The 11,888-nt window shown below is 37.0% G+C and overlaps 1 protein-coding gene and 1 long non-coding RNA gene across 2 annotated transcripts; one reads left to right on the forward strand and one right to left on the reverse strand.

Annotated features, from left to right (window-relative positions):
• Positions 1-293: 293 nt before the first annotated feature.
• On the reverse strand, positions 294-4,163 carry LOC113074288 (uncharacterized). The gene is made up of 2 exons (XR_003280626.1): positions 2,482-4,163; positions 294-1,351 (listed from the first exon to the last, which is right to left on the reverse strand). It is a non-coding gene; the product is annotated as an uncharacterized LOC113074288 (long non-coding RNA).
• A 1,168-nt stretch (positions 4,164-5,331) lies between these two features.
• ostc (oligosaccharyltransferase complex subunit) lies at positions 5,332-7,554 on the forward strand. The gene is made up of 4 exons (XM_026247051.1): positions 5,332-5,593; positions 6,006-6,099; positions 6,315-6,512; positions 7,161-7,554. Exons 1-4 carry the CDS (start codon positions 5,455-5,457, stop codon positions 7,177-7,179), a joined length of 450 nt encoding a protein of 149 aa, XP_026102836.1. The 5' UTR covers positions 5,332-5,454; the 3' UTR covers positions 7,180-7,554.
• The last annotated feature ends 4,334 nt before the right edge of the window (positions 7,555-11,888 follow it).

Raw genomic sequence — 11,888 nt, forward strand, 5'->3', positions numbered from 1 at the left:
CCATGTTGGTCCGGGCAAAACTTTGCGTAGAATCACATCACCTCCATGGGGGCGAGTGGAGCTCCATTTAAGAGCGAAAAAAAAAGTCAGCTCTACCAAACTTTCGTTTAATATTATTCATTGTTATATACATGTATAAAGGGTGCTTTGCAAGTTATGACACCTCTTTGTACGTAATGTTAATATATTCTGTACTTTTATCTTTTTTACTTTTTACTTAGTAGAAATAATAATAAAAATAATTATACTAATCTATTACAGTTTATGACACGACAGCGTTTTTTTTTTATTCCCCCCCAGCAATTTGCACTACAGACATCCACAATCCATATTTTGAGGGCTTCTGCCTTTTGTTCATGTTTGTTTTACCAATGTACAACTGCCAATGTAACATTCCATATATTTTAGAACGTTAACCTTATGTTTGTTATATTTAGCAGTGAAAAATATTAAATAAATTATCTAAATAATACATCAACCCGAATTTTGTGTGTTGAATTTTAAGCAAAATAACAACATATACAAATAAACCACAGTAAAATAATGAAGAATAATTTCCACAATTTAACAGTTTTAATGGCTTTTGAGTAATAATAATAAACACATCTTACACTACACTGAAAATACATGAACTGCAAGTTACCATAATTGTTACAGTAAAAACACAATGTGTGCGCACGCACACACACTTTACTCTTCAAGACCTCCATCGTCTGTGAAGCAATCCCAGCTACAGTAACCAGGGTGGTCATCTGTGGAGTAAAACCCCAAAAGCACTCCCTGTTATCCATTTTCCTGGTAACCAGCCCCACAGTCTTTGTGAAGCTGGTTGGACTGTAGGCGACTCCACCTAGAGATGATGTAAGGCTTTCTGTACTTTAGATAATGATAGTGTATCTTTAAATATATTCACTGCACCTGTTCAGTATCAAAAATAAATAAATAATGGTAGCACTTTATTTTACAGTCCTGTTCATCATGTACATACTATGTACTTATTATAGTAATTACAATAACTATGTAATAACTAGGTACTAACCCTAAACCTACCCCTAAACCTAACCCTACCCCATGTAGTTCCCTTGTGTTACCAGAACTTTCTTAGATAAATACACTGTAAGTACATGTTAGTACACATACTGTAAAATAAAATGCAACCAAAATAATAATAATTTTCATGTTTCAGTCAAAAGTTTCATGTTAGGGAAATGGAAGAGAGTGAGATTACTTAGCCTAATTGTTATAGCCACAAAAAACAAGAGGGTCAACCACACTTACTGAAGTCACCATCAAGCCAGCTGAAGTGTGCCTCCTGTTAAATATGCTCCTGGCTGATAGTGTTGTTAAATCTCTGGCATGAACAATTACGTCAGATGGGTCAAGTTTAATTACAATACTGACATTGCGTTATCATTAATGTTAAAGGGGGGGGGGGGGGGGGTGAAATGCTATTTCATGTATACTGAGTTTTTTTACACTGTTAAAGAGTTGGATTCCCATGCTTAACATGGACAAAAGTTTCAAAAATTAAGTTGTACGTTTGGAGGAGTATTTTTGTTCCCAAAATACTCCTTCCGGTTTGTCACAAGTTTCGGAAAGTTTTTTTCGAGTATGGCTCTGTGTGACGTTTGATGGAGCGGAATTTCCTTATATGGGTGCTAAGAGCACTTCTGCCGGAAGAGCGCACGCTCCCGTATTGCGAGGCTGAGCACAGACATTTCACTGATCAGAGCGAGACCGTCGCGAAAAGTTACAAAAGAGGTGTGTTTTTGGTTGCCAGGGCAAGACAACCCTGCACAGATTACCAAAAAAAAAACAGCATTAAGGGACCAGTGGATGGAGTTTATTTTTACAGAGCATCAACGGAGTTGTGCAAGTGTTTTTGTTTGTTCCCTGCATTTCGAAGATGCTTGTTTTACAAACAAGGCCCAGTTTGACGACGGATTTGCATATTGTTTATTTCTTAAGGATGATGCAATCCCAAAAAAAAGGGTCACGATCGTGTGTTGGAACCGCAGGCGGTGAGTAAAACTGTTTAAAATATCTCTGCCTCCTTGTTAGTGCGTGCCCTCCCATGCCGGAGACCGGAGTGCTCGGAGCGAGTCGTTGCTGCCGCTGCTCTCGTTCAGTTTCAGCCTCGGGATCTGATTCTGGATCATAAATAAACGGCTGAATCTGACTGTAAGCCATGGTTTGTTTAGGATGATGGTTTTTCCCTCACTGTAATGTCACAGCTTCCACATGCTCTAAACGCTAAAGCTTACTGGCGCTCGTGATTCTTTAGCTCCGCCCACACGTCACGCCTCCAGCCGGTCGTGTTTTTCCGGGAAAAATCGGTACAGACTATCTTTCTCTTATGAATATAATAAAACTAAAGACTTTTTGGAGTTATGAAGGATGCAGTACTACTCTATAGGTACTCAAGATTAACAGGATATTGAGTGAAAACGAGCATTTCACCCCCCCTTTAAAGCAATTTACTTGTTGCTGAAGGTGCCTGGGCCACCACAGTTGTGCTTTGTTGTTCTGATCTGATTGCTGGGCTGGGGACACAAAGACATGAGCATAGCAAAACTGGAGCAAAACTATGTCTGTGTACTGACGTTATGTAAATTCAACACAGAAAAGTACTGCATCATTCACCTATGACAGTCCCAAATCAGACATGGCGATGGTGCTCAGAAGTTCCTGTCTCTATTTGTGGAGGTGTTATGAGGATGGATAACACTTGATATACATTTGATCTGAAACAAAAAAGTCAAACAATAGAATAATAGAACAACAAAATAGAAAAAATAAATATGTACATGTTAATGTCACATGTAAAAAGACTTTGACTTCGTAAAGTGATGCATCTTCCATGCCAATCCTATCCCTGGAAGTGAATGAAAAATTAAATATGAAAACAACCACCTCATATGACATTTTTAAAATAATACAACAAATGCTAAAGGCATACACATACAAAACGATAATGTCCTTTCATATTCACTATGTTATTTTAACACAAGCCATCAAAAACTAAGTTTACACCTATGCTATCCGTCATGTACTGAAGGTAAAAATTTAAAGAGCAAACAATTAAAAAATAAGTTTATCAGAAATGTATTATCCAAACTGTACTTCCCCAGTCAACTAAAAAAGAAAGTGTGTTCTTCAAAAATTTTGTGAAGAAGAGGCAAAGAAAATAAGGAAGCGTTATTTTACTTATCCAGTTCTTCCTAAAGCCAAAGGAGTAACATTTAAAATTCTAAATGACATTTATCCATCCAATAACTTTCTACAAGAAAGATTTAATTGGGAGAACAATTCATGCAGGTTCTGTAAGAAAGATATTGAAACTGTAGATCATATGTTTTTACAATGTGAATCTGTACTGACTTTTTGGCTGGAATTTCAAAACTGGCTTCATTCCAAACATATATCAATACACCCTTTGACTCTGGTCTCAATTAAGGTTGGAGTATTGTTGAAGGATAAGATCCTAGACTTTTTGATAATTACTTTGTGCAAATACTATATTCATAGATGTATGTTTTTAAAGGTTAAACCTCACTTCAGCGGATGGAAGAATGAACTAAAGATATTTGCAAAGTCTCTTCATTACATGATGGGACAGGAATGCCCAGAAACTCTTGTATGCTTTGAACTTGTTTTTATTGTTAGAATAAGACCCTCGTCTTTCTTTTTCTTTCCCTTATTTATTCCGTTTTATCTTATGATGTGATTATTGTTATTTGTTTTTTTTTTCATCTTTTTTCTTTCTATTTGGCTGTATCAACACTAATATTGTGTGTTCAGTTGTTGAAATGTGGCGTAAAGGTTTGTAATTGAACTTGATAACTTAAAAAAAAAAAAACATTGGGCAGACACATTGATCTATACATGACTATATGTGGTGTATATATGATTTATAGATCAGTGGCCAGACATCAACATTGCTCGCGATATAAATCTATAAATCCACAGTGTTTATTAATCCTTTTGTGAATAATTTCACGTAAGCCCTGTGTGGTTTTCTTACACTGCACGTTACAACAGCGTCAGTTCACCATTTTAGCGATGCAGAGATAAAACTACCTGAGTATAAGTTTGAAGTACTCACGGCGACGCCATCTTGATGTTTTCAAGTGGAGGTGACGTATTTCCGGTTTGAGAGTGGAGCTCCACTCGCCCATGGTCTGCAGCCAGTAGTGATGGGATTTATGGCTCTTTGAGGGGATCCGGATCTTCGCGATCCGTTCCTTTCAAAGAGCCGTTCAAAAGAATGGCTCTTTTGGCTCTTTTTAAATATTTAGTCAGTTTTAAGAAGCCAGCTTGGGGGCATCTCAGTTTATCCTGGAAATAATCACTGGGAGGTATTATGAGGTGAGATTTGTAGTCAAATAATTAAAGCTCAGATATCACACACCAATATCTGAGTTTGAATTATTCTGAAATATTGATTATTACCTCATTTCTCATGTGTGGACTATATTCCATAGGGTTGCACAAATCCCTCTGCTTAGACAGTGACATCATTATTTTGATTTACCTTTAGTACAAAGTGTGTGTGTGTGTGTGTGTGTGTGTGTGTGTGTAAAACTACGTTGACTTATGTTATTCATACAATACCTACTCACAAATAAACATAAAAAACGAAGCCGGCTGCAATGAATTTCTGTGCAAAACAGCTTTTACTACAAACACTTCCACACAAGAACATTGTTATCACACAAGAACATTTTGATAGAAAACTAATTTTTTTTTAAAGTAGATAAAATTAGAATAAATAAAATGGAAATGTCTACATACTACATACTATTACTACTGTAAACTTTGCAAATAGGACATCAGCCCCTTCAAGTCAATGAACAATAACAAAGTGGGCTGCAATGAATGTCTGTGGAAAACAGCTTTTAGTGAAACATTTCTATACAAGTACAGTATCACAAAAGAACATTTTAAATGATTTTAAAATAAGTTTTAAATGAACACAAAATGCAATGTAAATGCATGCACAACTAATAACTAATATCATCACGCTATAAAGGGTTGGCCTGCGCTGGGTGCGCCCCTCCCCCTATAACTGTTCTGTCTCCTGGAGGAGCTCATTTGTATGAACACGCATAGGAAAAAAGAACGATAGAAAGAACGGCTCCTCTCCAGTCGCGACTCGGCTCCCATCGTTCATGTTTATGAGCCGTTCAAAAGAATCGGTTCGTTCGCGAACGTCACAACTCTAGCAGCCAGACCCTTCTCGAGCTCAACGGCTCTGGATGCACCCAAACACTCGCCCATGGTCTCACACTCCATCCCTGTAGGTGGCGGAAATGCACCTTAAGCTGGTTTGCCAACTGTAATTAAAGAAGAAGAAGAACCCTCTCCAGCCTTTTTCCTGTACACGTCGCTCTACGGCGATTGTGACGTATCCATTAGCCGGGCAGCCACAGGAGTATAGTACTCAATTAAACCATGGAGACTCTCTTCAGCCTACCGTTTACTGTACTGGAATGTCCGAACATCAAACTTAAAAAACCGTCATGGCTACATATGCCTTCTGCAATGACCGTATATGCCGTCGTGATTGTTTCGTATTTTCTCATTACCGGTGGTAAGAACTAAACTAGCATTCAGCTAACGTTAACCCGTATCCTGTTGTGTGTGCGCGCTTCTGCATAATCTTTTATCTACTAGTGAAAATATCCCGTAGAGCCTTTGTGTACTAAAGTTTAATTTAATATGAATACCAATGCTTTCGTGTTTTGTTATATAATCTTGCGAGTTAGCCTGCTTTCTGTGACTGTGCTAATATCGGTAACGTTAATACATCTCAAATTATATTGCACACTGTAAATTAGACAGAATAACTTGCTCTTCTGCTCCTGTCTACATATTACATGAGCAAGAATTAAACGGAAGCTTATTATTATTTCATTATGTAGCTAGATAAATGCTTTTAAGTACGACACAACTGTGTCTCTGAATGATTGAACCGTACTGATGTAATCTTTTAATCCCTTCAGGCATCATATATGATGTGATCGTTGAACCTCCAAGTGTCGGATCAATGACAGATGAACACGGGCATCAGAGGCCAGTGGCTTTTCTGGCGTACAGGTAAAACATTTTTTGATACGGCTGGTCATCATAAAATCGGCCACCTGGTGGCCCTTTAGATGTACCTGAGGCATCTTGCTGTTTCACTTGTAAAATAAACAATAATTGAAATGGTGATAGATCTTGAAAAAAATCAGAGTTTTTGAATAAACATCTCCAAACATGACGTGAAAGTGTTCTGCTGAATTATTGTATTCTTTTTTTTTTTTTTAAAGAGTGAATGGGCAGTACATTATGGAGGGGCTGGCCTCCAGTTTTCTCTTCACCATGGGAGGCCTTGGCTTCATAATTCTGGATCGCTCTAATGCGCCCAACATTCCCAAGCTCAACCGTTTCCTTCTGCTCTTCATTGGCTTTGTCAGTGTGTTGCTAAGCTTTTTTATGGCCAGAGTCTTCATGAGAATGAAACTACCGTAAGTCAGTAAACTTTACCAAAGTCCCTTTAAAGCAAGTCATGTCACTTGGCAGTCATCTTTGAAACGCTAAACGCTCCTATCTCTTTGAATGGGGAAACATCAAATTCTCCAAAACTGTTCACTAAGCTAACAATTAAATTAAATTTTTTAAATCACCAAGAAAATCTGACAACAACTGAATCATAAATGTTGTTTAATTTGCTCAAATAGTGTTATAAAAAGCTTATTTCTTAGGCTAGACCAGCCAGTGCACATTCACATTGTTCTGAGATGTGAACAATAGCAACCATGACTTCTAACGGCAGCTGCAGTGAAACGATTCATATTGAGTGTTGCATTTTTCCCCATTCAAAACTATTCGAGTGACAAATCTTGGGTATTCTGTCGTCTTTTGACTATTTATATGTTTATATTGTAGTAAACTACCAGACTGAGGTTTGGACACACTACTCATTCTTCTTCTTCTTCTTCTTCTTCTTATTATTATTCTCTGTGTATTCCAGAGAGATAGCATCAATTTTTTTTATCTCCGTTTCTTTAAAGCTGTATACATATGTCACCACATTATAGTTTTAGAACAGTCTCACTTGTCTTTTCTTTGAACTCTCTATTTCTAATGATGATCTGAATGTGTTTGTCTTGCAGTGGTTATCTTATGGGTTAAAGCTGCAATATTGCAAATGCTACAAGCAGAGATGACATACAGAAAACCATGTTTCAGTGCCAAGGACTTCAGTCTCATTCAAAGTCTGATCAATTATTTCCGCTGGAAGAATTTCCCTCACTTTTTTTTTCTTCTTAAAATTTTGTCTAGTAGGACACTTTACCTTACTGCTTCATGAAAATGTGCTAAATTTACTTTTCAACATTGTTAATAAAAAAATTTCCATGTTAAAAAGTCCACACGATGGTCAATATTATACGGATATAATCCATTTAGCATATCTCCTTATAACTGTTATTTTGTAGAAAGCCTGTTCATAAATTGCTGCCTGATGTGCAGTTTGTTTTCTGTAATAAACAAATACTTAACAAAAAACTTTGCAACATTGGAATTTTTTGATGATTTTAAACTTAGTACTTTAATAGTTTATTATTTTATAACAAAAATGAATTGTTTTTAATAAAATTATCCTTTTAAGTGTATTCTACAGACTTAAAGCTGCAGTCGGTAACTTTTGATGCTCTAGCGGTTAATAAACAGAACTGCTTGCGTCTTGCTGAAGAACATTGTAGCCGGAGCTACTTCTCTCTGTTTATGTCAATGAAGAATCACAACGGTACTGGGTTACTCCGCTGCGGTACCCCCAAAGCAATCTAAAATAGTCAGAATATAAACACTTATTATAGATGTACCCTAATGACTCAGGACAGGCTAAAAACACAGTTTGGAAAATGGATTCACGGTGTACTCGCTTATTATATACATTTTGTAAATCTTGAACACAAAAAAAAGTTACTGACCGCAGCTCTGATTGGTTGTTTCTTACCGGGAGCGGATGAATTTCTGCAAATGGCAATAGAACCACTGGGAGGAGCCAGAGGAGCTTGATTTTTTTTCATGGATTATCCATCTCAGATTCTACTGTCAGGACATAATGACAGGTTTCACAAATACATTTTTACAAAAGTTACCTACTTCAGCTTTAAAAGAGAATTTTATTGTAAAGAAATTCATTTTTGTATAGAATACTGTAGATTTAAAGTCTCAGATGTTATGCTGGCAGTGAAATGCACTTTACAAGGTATTAACTTTTTTTTTTTTTATCTTACCATAATATTATGATGAGGGTTATGTATTTACCTTGTCCAAATACCCACACTTGCAGTCTTGGCCACTTGAGAGTACAAGTGCATGAAATGTACACTAGACTGTCCCAGCTCCAGAGCGCTATTCAAGGCTTAATGTATCCCATTATGCATCATGTTTTGGATGACACCGAAGAGCACACACAGCACTGTGATATGGAGTGACACAGAGGAGACTGGGAATTATTGAATAAAGTTTTTTTTTTTTTTTTTTTTTTCGCTTAGAAAAAGAGTATTCTGACAACGACTTTTCATACCTTTAATGGACATTGATATTTATTTACTTGGCATTCTATGGGACAGTCTCAAGCCTCCAGGTTTTCATCCAAAATATGTTAAATTGTGTTCCGAAGATGAATGGAGCTTTTACGGGTTTGGATTGACGTGGGGGTAAGTGACTGACAAAATGTTCATTTTAGGGTGGAGAATCCCTTTAATTAGAAGCACCAAAAATTTAGTTCTGTTACGGTATAAGAACTACTGAATAGACATGCAAAGTATTTAAAATAAATACAAAGCGATGTAAACACTTGCATTTTTACAACACTATTCCCTGGTTTCACAAACAAGGCTTAGGCCTACTCCCAGACAAAAACGTAAGTCTGAGTTGTTTCAACTCAAAGAAACTTGCACTAACTGATCTTATGTCAGTGTCTTTGTTTTGCTCAAGATGCACAGTAGTGTTGTTTTTTTCTAAAGCATGTTTATAAAAACTACCGTAGTTTCCTATTTCATCTATTGCCTAATCCTGGTTTAACCTAAACCCTATCTGTGAAACCTGAGGCCTGTACCATGAAGCTAGATTAGCTGGCTAGCCAGGTCAATTTCAGGTTAGTTTGCACCAATCCTGGGTTTTAGGTATCATGTAAGTGGCTTGGCTTTTAGCGGCATTCATTGCCATAGTAACTTACACTCCATGGCTAACCTCAGATTTAACCAATCAGATTTGAGAGAAGTGACCCATGTCTGACACAAAGTCATGCCTCCAGTTTATCTGGCTCCAAATTAAAGGTCACAAAAAATAAAATAAAAATAAGCCTGGCTTTAATGATAATTACTGAGTCATTTAATGATTTATATAATTATTCTGATTCTTCTTATTATTATTTATCAGTAAATCAAACTTGCTTTGTGTTGAAAGGCTCGTGATTGGCTCTTCGCCAGTGATGTCACACATTCATGTGCATGCGCTCAAAGAAAGTTAATGATCACCATCATGGTACCAACAAAGCCGGATTGGAGAGGTTTGGTTTTGTCGACTCCAAACTAATCCTGTAACACTGAATTTGTTCAGCTACCATCATGGTACCGGCCCCAGGGAGCTGTTTCATTAAAGATGCAAAGAAAAGCAGGGATTAAAGTCCAAAACCTGACTTGAAATAACAAATCAATTGGGAAAGTTTCAAAAATAACAATATAAATTAACACAATCTAAATAACTTGATCCAGGTTCAATGAGTCAGGATAATTTGTAGTGCACGCTTATTCCTAAGAAGCCCTTAATTTCGGTCCACCACTGCAAACAATGCCGTTTAATACATTTAAGACATTGTGTTTTCCTCAATACATAGCAGACACATCACAGGTATGTTTTTCATCTGTAAATGTTAGAAAGTCATGCAAATATATATCCCATTTTGCTGTCAGGGGTGGGCAAGGCAAACGTGAGCGAAAAAGCTCCGCTGCGTGCGCGCCATACTGAATCAACCGATGGAATGCAATAGAATAATACCTGAATAATTCTGATTAAATTATGCATTCTGCTAAAATACTTGTTGTTGGACATTAAATGTAACACGTGTAAAATTTCAATCCAACATATGGTAGCTATTTTATGGTAGCAGTAACTGTAAGTCAAATGTAAGATTGATTGTAATCAGCCCTGATTACTTGCTCAAATGAGTTAATGTGTATTCCTCTTATCATATAAAATATAGTCTGTTTTATTTCATTTTTAATTTAGTGATTTTAACTTTTAATTTAGTGTTTTTAATGCTTTTAAGAGCAATTTTAGATTGTAATATTTTAATGTTCTTCTAATAACCATAAAGTATAGCTGTTATAGAACCAGAAAGAATGGCTGAATGGCTAGAAACTGCTGATCAACTGAATGCAGATGTAGCAGCACTCTAAAATGTTTTCAAATATCTTAAAATAAATCAATTAAATCTTGAGCACATTACATTAAATACAGTCGGTTGTAGCCTATATATTTTTTTTATTTTAATATCATATGTAATATGATAGCTCAGCTTAGCCTGACAGTTAGCCTGCCCCGGACCAGGGGGCTGTTTTATAAAACAAGTTTACCAAAAAGGCCAGACTTATTTCATTTAGTCAGATTTATTTTCACTTGATTTGGTTTCATAAAGAAAACCCATCATAGATAAAGCTCAGTCACTCTTTCAACTTGTGCTGGGAAACTAACCTGGTCAAGGGCAGGTTAACTGTCAGGTTAAGCTGAGCTCCTCTAAGACTGACCAATAGGATTCTCTTTTGGTTGGAGAGGTAGGGTAAGGGAAAGGGCCAGATAGCCCTTCAAACGAAGATTTTTCGGAACCACACTTCAAACCAGGCGGCAAGGAAGTCGACCAGAAGTTGAAGTCGGCTGGGTGCCGCCATCTTGTAGCAGAACTTCACTTGCGTTAGCATTCAATTGACCGCCCATTCATTTTGGCGTCACTTTGACACCAAATAACTTTACATCTGAGGCGTTTAAAGACTCCAGTCGTCCATTATTTATTTCTAAAGATACACGACAATGTATAAAGGGCTCCATTACCTTCTATGTTACATTATGGCCCCGTAGAAACAGTTTTTGTAAAAATAGGCTAACGATTGCGTCAAAACCACTCGACTCTCTGTCGCAGTACAGACAGGAGGAGAAGCTCGCAGGCAATTAACTTAATATGGCGTACTGGCGTTACATTTTTAAATACTATACAAAATAATTAATCAGAATACTTACTCCTGCTCACTGACGACAAAGAACTCCCCGCTCAAGCTCGCCGTCTCTGCAAGATTAACGATGGCAGTTTGCACGCACAGCTACTAGAAGATTTACATCTGTCAGACATGTTGCTGACGTCGTCAAGCTTCGTTTGAGTCTGCGCGTCAGAAACGGAAGTGCTAAAAATAGCTAAAAACGGGCTTCACTTGTCTCAATTGAGTTCCAATGGGGTCGCTGTGTCCATTTCTTTTACTGTCTATGCTTCAAACGAAGGGGTATGAATTATCTCAGCAACATGGCTACTACAGCGAAGAAAAAGACACATAAATGTAAGCTTTATTGGCATAAATAAAGATTTTAACGAAAAGTAATCATTTGTTTTATGTTGCATTCAATTGTGAGTTCATATTAACGGTAAAGTTACTCAAAGAAATGTTTGCAGAAAATCGCTAATATTTGCTAACGTCATATCATTACAGACTGCATGATAGTGCCACAGCATATGTCTGATCAGGGTACTGCCGTAGACTAATCCCCCCAATAATCAGAAATTGCTAAACCATTTTCTCAAATATTGCCAATAGAGTCTGGGAACATGACGTCAGCAACGCAAA

The sequence above is a fragment of the Carassius auratus genome, unplaced genomic scaffold (assembly GCF_003368295.1).
Source record: "Carassius auratus strain Wakin unplaced genomic scaffold, ASM336829v1 scaf_tig00014207, whole genome shotgun sequence".
Lineage (NCBI taxonomy): Eukaryota > Metazoa > Chordata > Actinopteri > Cypriniformes > Cyprinidae > Carassius > Carassius auratus.